General features: G+C 31.1%; 2 protein-coding genes across 2 annotated transcripts; both read left to right on the top strand.

The window, feature by feature from the left end:
- Window positions 1-832: 832 nt before the first annotated feature.
- LOC145182940 (centrin-3-like) lies at window positions 833-2,051 on the top strand. The gene is made up of 4 exons (XM_080058224.2): window positions 833-1,080; window positions 1,154-1,268; window positions 1,356-1,547; window positions 1,773-2,051. Exons 1-4 carry the CDS (start codon window positions 940-942, stop codon window positions 1,814-1,816), a joined length of 492 nt encoding a protein of 163 aa, XP_079914350.2. The 5' UTR covers window positions 833-939; the 3' UTR covers window positions 1,817-2,051.
- A 12,604-nt stretch (window positions 2,052-14,655) lies between these two features.
- Window positions 14,656-17,264, top strand: LOC145182773 (glutathione S-transferase 1-like). Its single transcript, XM_080058008.2, has 4 exons — window positions 14,656-14,840; window positions 14,942-15,162; window positions 15,435-15,548; window positions 15,657-17,264. The coding sequence occupies exons 1-4, from the start codon at window positions 14,702-14,704 to the stop codon at window positions 15,813-15,815; spliced, it is 633 nt and encodes a 210-aa protein (XP_079914134.2). The 5' UTR covers window positions 14,656-14,701; the 3' UTR covers window positions 15,816-17,264.
- Window positions 17,265-17,287: the final 23 nt, after the last annotated feature.

Genomic DNA, 17,287 nt, shown 5'->3' on the forward strand with positions numbered 1-17,287 from the left:
ATTAAAGGTTGGGATACTGCAGACTGGAGAAATAATATTTTTTATGCCCTGAAGAAAAATAACTTAATCTCTGAGAAATTTTCTATGCTTCCAACTAATAAGACATGCTTATTTTGTGTTAATGAGCAACAAAAAAAAATAAATGAAGCCATCAGAAAAAGACTTCCTCTATCAAAACCTGCTGGTGTTTCTGAAAAAACTGAAGAATTAAAAAAGGTTATTTTGCCTAAAGATACTGTTTGTACAGAAATAGAAAAACATTGCACTGAGAAAGATTTCAGAGAAGAACGCTTAAACATTCTTCAAATTGGCGTACGAAAGAATATGATTGAAATGATTAAAAAATTGAAGTTAGCCAGCAAACTTTTAATTCAAAATAAGAAAAAAGCATCTGCGATCATGGAAGAGGAGGAAATAGATTCAGAAGAATTCGAAGTTTTATAGTATTATCACATTAAAGCATTTCTAATAAAATCTGAAATAGATTTAAACCTTCTTATTTAATAATAATCTTTGCTAATTTTTCCTGACATTTTATTTCTTAGGTTTTTCAACAGTAATTAGCCTGAGTTAGTCTGCTATTCTTTATACTTATTGTAATACATAAAACATAGTTTTGTAGTTATTTATTAATTATAAAATGATTTATTTTATTTATTATAAATTAATTTATTTTGGGAATTTTTGTTTTTACATTATTACACATTTAAAATTAAAGAAACTCTGTATGTTTTTTTTTTTTATTCATATTGCACTTTTTTTTAATTTTGTATCTTTATTAAATATTATAGTAAAATACAATACATGTAAAACATGTTACAATTTTTTCTTATTTGTTTTTTAAACCTAAAAAGTTTGTGATTAAAAAGTAGATTTTAGATTTTTTTACAATTTTTGCAATATAGTTATTCATTTTTTAAAGCTTTAAAAGATGCTGCAATGAATGTCACAAAAGTTACCAAAGGAGGGGGGGCTAAACGTAGGAGAGAATTGAGTGAAGAGCAAAAGCAAGAAATCAAAGAGGCTTTTGAGCTTTTTGATACTGACAAAGATGGGGCTATTGATTATCATGAGCTAAAGGTGATATCCTCATTTCATCAGTATGATATATTTTTTACTCTTGTATTGTTGCAAAATATTCCTTCTATTTCAGGTTTCAATGCGTGCCTTAGGGTTTGATGTGAAAAAGCCTGCTGTTCTAAAAATATTGAGAGATTATGATCATGAGTCTTCTGGAAAGATACAGTTTAATGACTTTAGAGAAGTTGGTGAGTTACTCAAGGCAGAATTTAGACAAGACACAAAATTATGACTTGTAAAATAACAAATATACTTGGATTTTTTTTTTATTGCAGTTACTGATTGGATGTTGGAGCGTGACCCTCACGAAGAAATACTGAAAGCATTTAAGCTTTTTGATGATGACCAGACTGGTAAAATAAGTTTTCGAAATCTTCGGCGAGTTGCAAGAGAACTTGGTGAAAACATGAGTGATGATGACTTAAGATTAATGATTGATGAATTCGACAAAGATGGAGATGGAGAGAGTAAGTTATTTAATTTAATCCAGAAGGTTTATAAAAAATTCTAAAAAGTTAAAAAAATTCTCAAAAAGTTAAAAAAAACTTCTATAAAATTTATAAAGTTCTTTGAAGTAAATAAAAAAAGCTGAATCAGCATTTTCTCAAAACATTCATTTTTAAGAAATTATTTTCTAACTTAAATGAATTTTTAAATGAAGTTCACGCAGGTTTTTTGTGATTTCTTTTTAGTAAATGAAGCGGAGTTCATTTCCATAATGACAAGTGACATATGACCTTTTTATCCAAAAATTAGTATGAATCTGGTAATGATTGTGCTACCATTCTTATAATACTGCTATTATATTTAAAAATAAGTTTTGAAAATTCAAAAAAGTAACAACTGAAAGTTGTATTTTGGTTATTGTAAATGTGTAATATATATATTTAATTGTATTATAGTTAGAAAATTACTAATATTGTTTGAGTTTACAAAGTGATTGGTTGTTTCATACATGAAAATAAGTTTTACTTCGCTTTTTTTTTTCTAACTATTTCTATTTAACTCATTTCAAGTTTGACTCAAAATATCAAAAAATATCACGTAAGGTAATCATGAGTTAGGAAATATCACATAAGGTTATCATGAGCTGTTGAAGAAAAAAAAAATCCCTTCGAGGAAAAATATCTCTGATACTACTCTCGAAATCAATCTCCAAATCTGAGCTCCAAACTCAACTCAGGATCTCAACTTTCACACTGCAAAATATTACTCCATGATATCATCATAAAAATGACTCAAAGTGTACCTAAAAACCATTTTAATCAGTGGTTCCTGACTGCTACGTACAGTTTTTTTCAATAATAAAAGAAACATTTTGAGATATATTCACCATTTTGATGCAAAATGGGAAAAAAAAAAGAAAGTTTAACAAAAGTTCTTGCTTTTAGAATGAGATAAAAAAAAACGAAATCCACTCCTGGCAAAATATGGGATTTTAGTTGTATTTTAAATCAAATTTAATTTAAATCAAGGTTAGATTTTTGCATCTAATATCTTGATGAAACAGTTTTTAAGACTCGGAAATTTACCACTATTGACAAAGTGTAAAGATGCAAGATTCAAGTTTGGCAAGGGCCACACTACATGAAACACAAAATGGGAAAACGTTAATTTTTTCCGACGAAAAACAGTTTAACTTATGATGGACCCGGTGGTTTTAAGTATTGCTGGTATGTTTTGACAAAAAAAGAAACCATTAAGGTTTCGAGTCGTAACTATGAGGGGGAAGACAGTGACGATAATAACTGCATTTATAGAAAAACTTTATTGTGCTTTATTACTAAAAAATGAATGGAATGAACAATGAACATTCGAAACAATATCTAATATTCTCAAATGATTTGGTACTCAGTGTTTTGCTTGACAAAAGATTAGAAAAAAATTTTTTTACTTATTAAGTCATTCGATAGCTACAAATTGTAGGGCAACCTATTCGAAAGGGCTATTGTTTGCTTTCCAACACGAACACAGTCGATCGGGCTAGTCATCAACCACAGCATGCAGCTCATACATTTGGAGATTTTTTACTGCTCGGACGAGAGTGCGCTTTTGAGACTGGGTATTTAGGTGTCTAGCCATAGCCTCCAACACGGACCACAACTTGTAGACGGTTACTGATCCGTTGAAATGACTCCGGAACTTTGTTTTTAAGCCACACTTCAGTTGATTTTGTCCTATGGTCCGGAACAGAATCTTCTTAAAAGGTCCACGACTTGTTTGCAGGTAATGTCTGTTGAGACATTACCTGAAACTGCTCAGGTTTCCGGAGTGACAAATCTGGATGTCATTTAAAAAAAATTCCGCTCAAAGTCTTTTTCTGCTAGTTTATTATCCTTGTTAAATATAACTTGGTATGTAATTTTTTCCGCAGAATTCAAGTACTACCAAATATAATCTACATCTTTTTCAAACCATAAAATGACTTATCCATATCTTTAACATACTTTTTCACTAGAAATCATGTTTTGAAAATGTATTTTAAATTTAACACGATATAAATAATCTTTTCCCACACTAAAGTTATTAATTGCTTCTCACGGAGACATCTGCTGTAATAACATTTTTTATATCAACTTCATTCCGAAAATCTTGATTAGTTGTTCTCTTGCAAATTCTCATTCTGAATATAAAGGTTTTTAAAAACTGTGTATAATGATATTTCACTTTTTTACCTACACGAAAATGAATTAAGATGTAAAACAACAAAATAAAGCTTCATACAAATATCTGATAGAGTTAATACCGATAATATTAAGAAATTAGTAACCCTTGCTTATAATAAGATATTAAGGTAGGGTGGGGCAAGAAGCCCTTAACAAACTTTGAGGCGCACAAAATACTTTTACAATTTCTAGCGTTTTTTCTTTTTAATATCAATATTTACTTATAAAAGAAGACTATCTTAAGATTAAAAAAAACTACTATATTACTGTTAATGTTTTTGGTTGAGTGCCTTATTATGTGCAGTTGTGTCTTTTTACAATATGGCTGCTTGTTGCTTTTCTTTCATATTCTTTTCACACTCTTCTAATTGCTTCTCAAATGGCAATGAGGTGAAATTTTTGGCTGAGTCTGCCTTTTTTTTGCTGTTGTCTTCATACAGCAAATATGGTCGTGGTATAATATTTTTTCCAAAATTTTAGGGACAATAAAATTTGAGTTAAAGGTGTTCACTAACAACTGGCAAAACTACTATTTTTTCAAGTGGTAGGAACTACGGCACTTGATTGTCATGGTTCTAATGTCACAACAGTCTTCAAATTTGCAGCAGCAGATATTTTTCTCATAACAACTGGCAATTGGTACAACATGGGATAAATCAGGCAAAACAGTAGGTTGTTGGGAGTACTTTCCAATGGTCCAGTTTCACTAGTTTGCAAAGCTGCATTATTAACCTCATCGTTAAAAATAAGCTCAATTTCCAACCAGAGACAAACCACCAATCACCTTTACTTTTCCAACCCAACAACTTTTTAATGTGTTTCTGTTGATGCTCAAGTAGTGTGAGGAGGGAGAATTAAGTTAAAAACAAAATAAAGTTAAAAACAACGATCAGGAAAAGACGTACGCACGAAGACTCATCAACGCCTCATTTAAAAAAATGATATGAGGATAAAAGTGGAACGAAGAAAAGTTAAAAACAACGACTGGGAAAAGATGACACACCGAAACTTATTCAATTTGCCATATAAAAAAACGATGAATAAGTATCGTAACCGAAAACAAGAAAAAGCTATAAAAGCTCAAAAAAAAAGTAATAATAAAATAACAGAGTTTTACAGATTGAAGATGGTGTTTTACAGAAGAGAAGACGGAGTTTTAAAGAGGGAGAAGTAAAATGGAGTTTTAAAAATAGAAAAAAATGGCGTTTTACAAAGGGTTTTAAAGCGAGTTTCTGACGGTTTTTTAAGAATTTTTTTAGAGAGAAGAGAATTTTTGTGATTGAAGTGTTTTTGGATAAACAAAGAGAAAAAGAAGCATAATTTTTGATAAACAGAAGAAGTAAAGAATTAAACAGAAGTCAGAAGAAATATCGATTAAAAAAAGTAAACGGATGTTTTAGCCGTTTCTAGTAAAGAAAAAGAAAATGAAATATTCTTATAAAGAAGAATAAAAGAGAACAAATTGATAAAAACGGTATTAGGTACTACAAGAAGAGAAAATATTATTTGTATTTTACTAAAGTAATGAATAAAAGATTGTAACCAATACACACTATTAAAACCATGGCCAACTATCCTGCTTAAATAGAAAAAGAAGAGAAGGCCAGTTTAAAAATCGTATATTTTGTCAGATGAACAAACTTTTTCAACATATTTTAATTACTGCGCTGTAAATTTTTAATAAGTAAATCTGGCACAGGATAAAAACTTTTGCGTTTTCTAAATCTTAATCTCTACTAAACTTCATGTACTTGATTGTAGCATATATTTATTAATAGATAGTAACTATGGTTAAAGATGTTGTGTTGTTGGTTGTACCTCCAATTATCTAGGCGTTAAAGTAGTTCCAGTTTTTGGTTTTGCCAAAAGATGATGAGTTCAGAAAGTTACGGATTAGATTTATAAATAGAAAGTGCTGGACTGTCACAAAATCATCTGTGATCTGTTTAAAACACTTTGAAAAAAAAAAAAAAATACATAAAGGATTATCAGCAAAACAATTTCGTTTGCTGTACCTGAAGCCTGCTCCTACAACATAACCGACTAGCATAAAGACACACACAAATGTTACACGGATGAAAAGAAAAAACGAAATGCAGAAAAAATATTTTTGAAACGTAAAATTGATGACAGCAATTCTATATCTTCCCGAAATAGTGGAAAGACAAAAACTCAGACAATAAGAGAGTGCTTTGAACACTGAATCACCGCGTGGCCAACGGAATCAAGTGAATATCAATTGCGTCAGGATAGAGTGATTGAAATGATTGTTAATACCAGCTATCCAATGGTATTGCTAGATCAGCCGTCGTTTTGAAAGATGATAAAAACGCTTGATCCAAAATTTAAATTGCCAGGTAATAATTAACAAACTAAATTTTTAAATTGTTTTAAATTCATTCAATGCTAAACAATTTTTAAATGTTTACCTGTAATTATAGTATCATTAATGTAACACTATAGTAACTAAGAACACAAACTGATGTGCATTAAATTTTAACTGATTCAAATTTTATATTGCAGGGTTTGCAACACTGAACAAGCGGATAAACGAGCGTTTTCTTCTACAATCTGCACAACTGGAAGACTTGATGAATCGTACACGCAAAGTAACAATTTGTCTTGATGGTTGGACGAAGAAGCGTCTCACAGCATCGTTCCTTGGAATATCTGCTTGTTTCTAGTGTGTATAAATTATTTTCGGAATATTATTAAGTCTACAAAATTGCGTCTTACCTTATTTAAACTAAAAAAACGAAAATGGTAATAAATTGTAAGAAGTTCATTAGTCATTATCATTAAAAAACAAGACAGGGTATATAGTCTTTAAATTAGGTTTACTAATAACACGGAAATACTTTACCCTGCCTTTTAAATCACATTGCAACAGTATGGAAAAAAGAGACGTATATCAATGATAATTATTAGTTATTACAATTGTTATTAGTAACCTTTAATTTCAGACGGTTTACTTAAATTTAGGAATCGACACATTCAAAGCAAGTGAATGGGTTCGTCTTCAAAACATTTCTTCACTTTTGGAACCCTTTGCAGTACAAACAGATATACTTCAGACCGATGCCCAGTCTCTTTCACAGGTTCTACCATCTATACTCAATTTGGAATGCCATTTACAAGAATATCATACCAACAAGTCTTTGACAGCGAATCTTCTTGGAGATCTACGTCAACGGTTTCAATCAATTCTGCAGCCGGACTCAGATGCGTTTAATCCTCTTCCATCTGCTGCATATTTGTTAGATCCAACCGTTGCTGTCTTTATCCTCACACCGGAAATGGGCACCTTGCTCCATGCAGCAAAGATGTATATAATAAAAGTTTGTGGAGTAGAACAAGAATTACAAGCTGCTGCTGCTGAGCCAAATGGATCTGAATATGAATTTGCTGCCATAAAGCGCTTTAAGTTCTTGTCAAATAAAATCTTTACAAAAGAAAGAAAAATTTATAACCAAGACAACCTCACTGTTGCAAGTCAGCTGTCAAGGTATTTGGTAGACATAAGCGGTGATGAAGCGCTGCCAAGTAACGGCCTGCTCTTTTGGAAACAAAACAAAAGCAAGTATAGCAAGATTGCAATTTTGGCTGAAGATTTACTGTCCGAAAGGTTTTTTTCACTTTGTGGAATTTTAACTGTTGGTCGCCGCAATCGAATGAAAAAAATCGTTAGAGATGAGAATTTTTATGAAACTGAACAAAAACTTGTAATTACAATTCAACCAGATATTTTCTTTCAATTTCTTATTATAACTCAATTGAATCATTGAATGACTATTTTATGACTATTTTTATCCTTATTTAGATGTTACTAAGGTGGTTGCTATGGTTACTAAGTTAAAAAATTGTTTAAATATTTTTCTTGAAATTTATGTATTACATTATTTCTTGAAATGATGATAAGGGAGACCGGGACTAGTTGTCAGCAGGAGTAAGTTGACGATTTGCATTTTTCTGCAGAGTTTTTTATCAAAAAGTATCAGAAATTTCAGGGAACTTTCCTAATTGACCATTTCATCTTGGGTCGTATTAATAAAACTGCTATAAACATTCCAGTCACAATTGATTTACTATTATCAGTCAGGCTGTTTTAGTAGTTGTCGTTTTTCAGGATCTTTAGGCAGTTTATTGAAAAGTTTTTGGGGTTTATTGGCAAAATTTTCACAGGGGAAGCTGGAAAACAAAAAATATCTTTATAAAATTAATTTTTTTTAAAATTTTTATTTCTAAAAATATTGAAAAAATTTATTTTTACAAAAAAAATATTTTTGAACTTTTTTATAAAAAAATTTTTTTAGGGGATTTTGTTACCAGGAACAAAGGTGGGGTGTTGTTTTGTTACCAGGAATAAAGGTGGGGTGTTGTTTTGTTACCAGGAACAAAGGTGGGGTGTTGTTTTGGCTTCATATTCAAATTACTAACTGCTACTAGCTCATAGAAATAATAAATAATTTTTATACATTTTTACTCACTAATACGTTAATAATCTTTTTTATAGTTTGCGCCAACTTACCCCGGGGTGGGACAAGTTTTTCTTTTTTTAAGGCCCAGGAAGGAGCCATTAGATTTTTTTTTTTAAATGAATGTAACTAGTACAAGTTACCCAAATTTATAGACTTCAAGACTACACTTTAATTTTTTCAAAAAAATATGTCGCTAGGACTACTAATTGCTGTAAAATTTGATAGAAGTAAAATATGAACTGATTTAGTAACTGAAATAAGAACTAAAATGATTAAAATCATAAGAACTGAACTGAAATTAATTTCATCAGAACTGATTCAAAAGAAGTAAAATTAAAATTAGAAATTAAATCAATGCTACAAGAACGAAGTAAAAATGGAAATTGAAGTTATATTTAGAACTTAAATATCACTGCACCAAAGCAATTCCGATTGTAAAATTGAACAGCGACTGGGTGAAGCCTGAAATTCTTAACCTGATTCAACTTTTAATTAAAAAAAATAGTTTTAATGTTCGAGGTGTTGTTTGTGACAATCATTCTTCAAATGTTTCTTCTTTTATGTAGCTTCACATAAAAAAGATCGTTTTTAGTTTTAACGCCGATCTATCTATGTGAAGTTCAACATAATTTATATACAAACTAATTCCCTTGACATTCACACTTATGTCTTTTTATGCATAAAATCACTTACAAGTAATGCTAATTGATCATTTGCTATAATTACACTCCCTTTTGGTCATAACGACCAATTTAACTCACAGACTATAACACTCAGGCGCCTTTCTTTTTCAGCTGCTTTCGGAAGTTTAACGTCTCATTTGTTCATAAATAATTTGCTTTGAAATGCTGTATTATTATCCGTCAGAATTTCGTTTGGACCGCCTTGTTCGAAAAAGATTGCGTTTAATTCCTGAATAATACATGCACTAGCTTGATCTTTAAGATAGCATCATATTGCATACCGTGAAACCCCACAGTCAATCCGGGTAAGATAGTGTTGCCCCTCATAATGAGTTATATCCACATCAAGTTGTTCCCACATTCCTTTTACTTCGATTTTCCCTCTCGGCCACTTTATTCGACTTGGATCAATTGATTGGTAGGCTATACATTTTTCAACCACTTGTCTGACTTCTTCCCTGCTTACTGATGGGTCAATTCTACGAACAAAATAAAATGTTCTCTCCATAATGTTCTGTGGACCTATGATCATGATTTATTTCTTTGGAAGATAGCGAAACACTAATTGTTCCACCTGCGGCAAGTTCAGGGGGTTTATTGAAAATTTTCCACCAACTTCCAGGCACTCGAGTAAGTGCATCGGGCAAAGTTAGACTCCAAGGGTATAAGTTTGATATCGACTCTGAGTTTGTATTCGTTCACAATATTGGTAATGCCCTAAAGCCGTCTTCTAATCAGCACTTCGTTTGAAGCTTTTGTCTTTAGTGCATCGGTGACCCAATGAAATACTACAATTTGAATCTACTACTACTACTTTTGAATCAGTACGAACATGTAAAATATTCTCTTTCAACTGAAACTCATGTTTAGTCCATTGATTACTGCGTTATATGTGTTGTATCATCTTTTCCTAACCAATAAGCATCTTTTATTATATTGCCATCAACTTCGGCAGTCACACCTAGCGCTGGTGAACAGCGTCCACCCTTACTGTTGCCTCGTTGCCATAACATTCCAAACTCCTCTGGCAGGATTGTTGTTACGTGTTCTTTTTATCATATCGTTCACCATTTTTTCAACAAAATTGCATTGTACCTTTTTATCCCATGTTTTTGTTAGGGCGTTTGTCGTTATTTTAACGAATGCCGAAGCTACACGCAACCAACCACAAACTGGAAGATTCCCTGTCATTTTTCTGCATAAAGAGATCTTACGCCTTGTTAGTGAACTTGGAACTTCAACAAAAATCGTTGTCTCTCTTCTAAAATAACTTCTTATTTTCAATTCCAGCTTGTTAACCTAAAAATCTTGCTCTTTCGGACACACGAACTGCCGGCTTACAATGTAGTCCATACATTTCTAAATGGTCAAGACTTTATCGGATGATTCTCGTGAAGTTGCCAGTTATATTACTGGTTTTATTGCTAAAAAATTAACAAAAATTTTGGAGTATTTTGTAAATTGCTTTGTACTCAACATTGTCAACAGGAGTCAACTGATATAATTATTTAAATAAATTGTCCAGAAAACTCCATTAGTACAGCTTTTAGAACATGTCTGTGGCAGTTTTACTATGCTAGATCACATTTTTGATGTTATTTATCAGTCTCAAATGCAACACCGTAAAGCACCAAAGTTAGTTCTTGACAGTAGAGAAGGGTACCAACCATTTTTATATTCAAATCATCAAAATCATGGAAAAGAAATTATACACACTGTTATTATAAATATTTATTTTAATAGCACTAGAAAGAGAGTCAGGGATTTGATTGTTGGAGATAACATTGCTGCAGTTAAAAAAAAACAGAGAAAAATGAAAATATTTTGTTTCATTTTAAATCAGTTTGTGTTGGAATTTTTTTATACTTTTGAAGCATATTTTTGAGAATTTGTGTATTTTTATTTCTTGCACAGTACTTGTTTTAATTTCTTACATTTTACTTGATGTTACCTAATGTTACTAATTTCTTACACAGTACTTGACATTCCCAAAATTTAACACATATCTTTCTTAAATCATTTTATTTTGGAAAATTAAAAACTGGGTCACTTCATAACAAATATAATTAGAAGTAAAACTTTAAAAGCAAAATTAAAAGCATTTATTAACCATAATTTTTATCTTATACTAAAAAGAAACCACAATAAGGCATTCAAAGTTTAGTGAAGTTTAGTAGAGTTTTTTAAGATTTAGCTAGCCAACGCAAAATTTTTTATCCTGTGCCAGATTTACTTATTTAAAATTTACAGCGCAATAGTTAAAATATTTTGAAAAAGTCTGTCCACCCGACAGAATATACGATTTTCAAACTGACCTTCTATTTTTTTTCTATTTAAGCAAGATAGAAGGGCGTGTATTTAAGTTGGCCATACTTCTAATAGTTTGTATTGGTTAGCACTCTTTTATTCATTACGTTAGTAAAATACAAATAATATTTTCTCTTCTTGTAATACCTAATACCGTTTTTATCAAATTCTTCTCTTTTATGCTTCTTTATATGAATGTCTCTTTTTCTTTACTAGAAACGGCCAAAACTTCCGTTTACTTTTTTTTAATCGATATTTCTTCTGACTTCTGTTTAATTCTTTACTTCTTCTGTTTATCAAAAATTTTGTTTCATGTTGCCATGGTAGAACGTAAACTGAGATATATTGTATATTAGAATATACTGAGGACGAAAAACACACCTTGAACCTTTAACCAAATAATCCTCAGACCCTCAGCCTCAACCTCAATCTTCACATACCTTCCATATAACGCTAGAGCCCATACCTTCTGGACTCATCTCTATAACCCTCTATCCTAATAAAACATTTATGTAAAAAAACCGCTCTCACAGATATGATGCAGCTTTTTTCAGACTTCCAACTTTATTCTGCCATTTGATGCATGTCCCTATGTTTTTCATACCCAATTTCTCACCATTATTTCAGATGTTTCAATATGCATCAAAATAAAAACACCAAAAAAAATAATTCAAGACTTGAATTGCAATTCCGTTAAACATATTGCTTTTCACATGCACAGAGTCATTTCTAGATACCAAAAATCAACTAAAAACCTAAAAAAAATCATCAAAAGGCCCGATATGCACAACATTCCACTTTCAACTGATAGTTTAATCAGAGTCTTGCAAAAGTTATATTATGAAGAGTAATTATTATCATCGTTGTTAATTTATAGGTTGTGAGTCTTTTCTCAAACCAAAATCAACAACTTTGAACACAGTTGATTTTTATCAAACTCTAGTTCTACAGAAGTTTGCGAACTTTGGACAAATGCAGCTTCCAGATTTTCCATGGCCTGCAAATACTTGATGATATTGAAATCAGAGCCAGTTCTTTGAACCTCGCTGGTAACATGGATAATTTCAGGTATGGCTTAATCATTTTTAAAGCAGAGGAGCTTCTTTCTCCGGATACAACCTGTGACTGAAAGTTTAAGAAGAAAATGCAATGCGATGCTGAGATTACAGAAGCTACTCACTGTAAATGTAGCTCAGCATGTCTTTTAGACAGGAAGAGATATGGTTGAGAAAGGTGTGGGTGGCTAAACTTCTAAAGTTAAGTCTGTTTCAATGTCTTGAACTGTTTAAGAAGCATCCTTCACCTCTCTTGCAGTTTTTTGTCGCTAAAGATGTTGATGATTTTAAAGTTGTGCTTAAGCTTTTTTTTTTTTTTGGCATTTTAATTTTTACTCTATTTTAAACCATTTTTTCCAGTATTTGCCAGTTTTTTCAAGTTTAGAATTGATTTATTAATGTCCTTTTAGCAAAAGACACAGTTACTTGGACGTGATTTCTTTAAACTTTATTTTTAAATGTTTGCAAGTTATTTATCTAATAAACGAGATTTGTAGTTACTCAGTTGTTTTAAATAACAACTGTCAAATTACAAGTCTAGTTTCCAGGCGACTTTGTGCGTTACATTTTTCAGATTTTCTTTTCGAATTCTGAACAAAACTTATTTATACAAGAAACTCCTCTGTAATCCTGGTAAAATGAGTTTTGAAAAATCTCGTGATGATTGGAATGTTTTTAAGTAAATTCAAGATTTTTATTCATTGAAACATTCCAATCTCACGAGACAGCGTCATATTTCGTTGTTATTAATACAATGTCTCAATATCAACTTTTTATCATATATTGTGGCACATATATATATGCCACAATATATGATAAAAAGTTGATATTGAGATATTGTATTATAAACAATGTAACTGACTGTCTAGTTTTGTTAATCGTTATTTGCACCTTAAAGAGAACATAGTTCTCTTTAAGGTGCAAATAGTCTGTTCCTCTAATTTTTTATGTTCTCCTTAAGGTGTGATTAAGAATTAACGAAATCAGACAGTCAGCGGAACGTATTTAAATCGGAGCAAGTATCAGAAATAGAGTGCTAACTAAAAAAAGTAGTTTTTAAGTCATTTACACCATTCGCCATTGACGTTTAAAGTGTTCAGTAAAATCTTGAATTAACGAACCTCAATACGAAGAGCATCTCGTTATAACGAACTAAACTCAATTTCCCTTCGTTTGTCTCGAATGTAACTTTCTGTATAGAAAAAAAAACTTTTAATATAAGAAGAACCATTTTTTTGTTTACCTTCAGGCTTCGTGAGATCAATATTTTACAGTATTACGTTTTTATGGAAGCAGATTACTCAGTAATAAAAAATTAATAAATAAATAAAAAATTTAACTTACATCTAATCATCTGTTTTTAAATTAAACGACAAATTAATGCTAATTATCTCTTAATTTTGACAAATACGCACAAATAATTTTCGGCGTAATTTTTTTTTTTTTTTTTTTTTTTTTTTTTTTCAGATTTGAAAGGGTATAATGTGGAGAGTATTTGGTCCGTAAATAAAATTTTTGCAAATATATGATTAAAAAAGTATGACCATTTCAAATTAATTACATAAAACAAATTACTATGAAAACCCGCGTTCGTCTGAGTTGAAATCCTTTTGCAGACACAAAGCTTTTATGAATTATTTCGACCACCGCCTGAGTATAGTGATTAATTTAAAATGTTACAGTAAATATTTATCAAATAAAACATAAGAAATGATAAAAATAATAATAAAATTGTATGTTTACTTCTATTGAGTTAAATTTCATTCAAGTTTTTACAATCTGAAAAATGTCTCAGCCAAAAAACAAGGACTAAGAACAAACATTGCACAGCCACATGTGTAAACAAACTTTAGAAAAATAATTTTAAAAAAATAAGAAAATAAATAAGGCATTTACTGTTTATTTTTTTTAACTTTCTTGCTGATATTGTGCTTTTTTGTTTTGTTTTGTTTTTATTCTTCGTTATTATAAACAGGGTTTAAACAACTTGTTACTCAGCCACTTCTTCTTCTTTCTTCACTGTTTTTGGAGAAGTTTCTGAGTTTTTCGTGGAAGTTAACTGAGGCTCAGTATGAAAATGTATGGTGGTGTGTAAAAGAAATTTTTTTCTATAAAAGATAAAAGTTGATATTGTTGTTTGCATTTAATCTATGTCACTTGTATGTGACTAATTATGTTAATTATGTCACTTGTATGTGACTTGCGGATCTAATTATATGATATTATATGATTTTTTTATTCTTTCCCAGAATAAAGTAGTAAAACAAATGCTATTTTAAACATTGACCAAATTTTCGGAAGAATCTTTTGCACGTTTCTCAATTTTAAAAAGTTTTATATTTTTTGATTATTTACAATTCATTTACATTTAATTTCTTTTAAAAAAAAGCGATAAAAAACAAAGCAGCTTCATTTTTAAATCACTGAATAGCATGGCTCCTAAGTATGTTTTGAACTACTTTGGTCTCCAGGGTCGTGGGGAAACTATTCGACTTCTGTTTCATTACAAACAAGTGGAGTTTACGGATAACATTATTAACTTTCCTGATTGGCCAGCACTAAAGAACGATAGTAAGTATTTAATATATTTACTGCATTTGTTATTTATCTGTTGCTTTCTAAGTATGCACAAAACTTTCTCAGACTTAACTTTATGAAATATTTATTTTAAGGTTCTAGATTTCCATTGGGGCAATTGCCAACATTAGAAGTAGATGGAGAAGTTATTTGTCAATCAGCAGCTATTTACAAATACCTTGCTGAAGAGTTTGGTCTTTATGGAGCAGACATTTCTGAAAGAGTGATAATTAATCAGGTTTTAGAAACTGTGAATGATTTTTTGAAAGAATACTCTACTGTGTACAAGAACAGTACACTAAATGGAGATGAAAAGGTGATTATTATAAGCTAGTTCTGAATTGCTTGTCGTTCAAAGAGATTTTAGTTTAGAACATTGTTCTTATATTTAGCTAACTTTTATAAGGTTGCAGTTGACAAATGACTTTTTGCTCATGCAATATTTTAGTTTTATTTTAAAAATTAAACAAAAAGTTTAAGTAAAAGCGTTAATTTTGCTAACATTTATGCGATAATTTAGATTTTAACAAAGATTGTTATTTTAAACATCAGAGTTTTTAAACCTAATTTGAAGCTTGAATTTTGTAGAAAGAAGCATTTGCACAGCTCTTTTTGAGACCGTCAGTCATAAGTCAATTTACATTCTTGGAGAACATAGTAAAATCTAATAGTGCTGGATCTGGATATTTTGTGGGATCCTCAGTAAGATTTTTATGTCTTCTGACAACTTTATATTTTTCAGTCTTATTCATTCCTCTTTCTTTCTTACATTTATCTGTTAACACATTTTGTTATTACTTTCTATTTTAGATTAGTCTTGCTGATCTAGTCTTTCACAGTTTTACTGGACTGATTTGTCAATCGTTTTTAGATGGCTATCATTTACTAAATGAATTAAACCAGAAAGTAAAAGCAGCACCAACCTTGAAGAAATATCTTGATGAAAGAACACTTCCTGTGTTATTTTAACACACAAATTTGTTAATGTCAAAAAAACTATATGGCAATAACTTGTTTTTAATGCTGTGAAAAAAATTTTGAAAACAATTTTCTGAAACAAGTTTTAACAAGAAAATTTTTCCTCAGAAAATTTTTTGAGGGATGAAAGTTAAGAAATAAAATAATTTTTTCTTTTTTTTTTTTTATTTTTCTCTTGATGTGCTCAAACTTACACATACAGGGTGTTCGTAAAGTCGATTTAAGTCTTTGATTAAAAATTTCTCCTTATTATGATAATTTATTCATTTAAATAGTAATATATGCTTTAAAACTTGATTCTAGGAAGTATAATTTCAGAAAAAAAATGAGCTACCAACTATCTCTTGAAGAGAGAATTAAAGTTGTTCTTCTCTATGCCAATTTCGAGAGTTCTGAGCAAGTTCGATGAGAGTGGAGAAAACAGCTCGGCACGCAGCCACCCTCCAAGCCGGCGATTCTAAAGTTGGTTGACAAGTTTAAAGAGACAGGCAGCGTTCATAATCAAGAGGGATCGCACCGGCCTTGCTCAGCTGTGACAGAAGAGGCAGTCGAAGGAGTGATTGAGCAACTCGTGAAAACCAGTGATCTTTTAATTCGAAAGGGCAATGTAGCTCTGGGCATGAAACAGACCAGCTATTACCATGCCGTTAAAGAGTCAGGCCTTTGACCCTTCAGACCAAGCAAAGTCCAAGAGCTTAGTAAAGACGAATTTGATAGACGAGTGCAGTTTTGTGAAATACTATTGAACAATTTTTCCAAAAACCCAAGTATGATTGTCAAGATTTGTGGTCGAATGAGAGTCAGTTTACTTTGAATGGAGTTATAAATTGTCACAATAGCTGCTACTGGGCCTAATCTAATCCGCATGAAATATTTCAGGTTGGCAAATCTAAAGAAGGACTTATGGTGTGGTATGGAATGACTTCAGGTGGACTTATTGGACTATACTTCTTCGATGGTTCTGTCACTGGCGAGTCTTATCTGGAAATGTTTAAGACGAATGTATGGCCTAAAGTTAAACAACTTTGTCTCTACTTTCAACAGGATGAAACGCCTTCCCACTATTCACTTGTAGTGATAGAGTGGCTCGATCAAAAGTCCCTTGGTCATTGGATCGGCAGATGAGACCCTATTGAGTGGCCTGCGCGTTCTTCTGAACTGACTCAACCAGACTTTTTCCTCTGGGGCTACTTAAAAGATAAAATATACGTGAACAAACCCTCTACGCTTACTGAGCTACGCAGCCGAATCGAGTAAGCCTGTGCGGAGCTACAGTTATCAATGTGCGAGAAAGTATACACAAGTGTACCTGACACAAGTATACACAAGTGTACCTGATCGGTTGAAACTCTATATAACTGCAGAAGGAGTTCATTTCGAAAATTTTCTCTAACTATATATATTATCGACAATTCTACTTTAAAATAAAATATATATAAATTGATTATCTTATTTCTCTATTT

The sequence above is a fragment of the Hydra viridissima genome, unplaced genomic scaffold, assembly GCF_058129835.1.
Source record: "Hydra viridissima isolate aposymbiotic clone 2 unplaced genomic scaffold, HvirCarnegie_v1 scaffold_4, whole genome shotgun sequence".
Taxonomy (NCBI): domain Eukaryota; kingdom Metazoa; phylum Cnidaria; class Hydrozoa; order Anthoathecata; family Hydridae; genus Hydra; species Hydra viridissima.

Bases quoted from the DNA above. Each gene is read 5' to 3' on its own strand.
- LOC145182940 (XM_080058224.2), top strand. From the start codon at position 940: ATGAATGTCACAAAAGTTACCAAAGGAGGGGGGGCTAAACGTAGGAGA. The intron at 1,081-1,153 runs GTGATATCCTCA...CTTCTATTTCAG, and splicing joins TTGATTATCATGAGCTAAAG to GTTTCAATGCGTGCCTTAGG. The intron at 1,548-1,772 runs GTAAGTTATTTA...ATTTCTTTTTAG, and splicing joins CAAAGATGGAGATGGAGAGA to TAAATGAAGCGGAGTTCATT.
- LOC145182773 (XM_080058008.2), top strand. From the start codon at position 14,702: ATGGCTCCTAAGTATGTTTTGAACTACTTTGGTCTCCAGGGTCGTGGG. The intron at 14,841-14,941 runs GTAAGTATTTAA...ATTTATTTTAAG, and splicing joins GCCAGCACTAAAGAACGATA to GTTCTAGATTTCCATTGGGG. The intron at 15,549-15,656 runs GTAAGATTTTTA...TTTCTATTTTAG, and splicing joins GATATTTTGTGGGATCCTCA to ATTAGTCTTGCTGATCTAGT.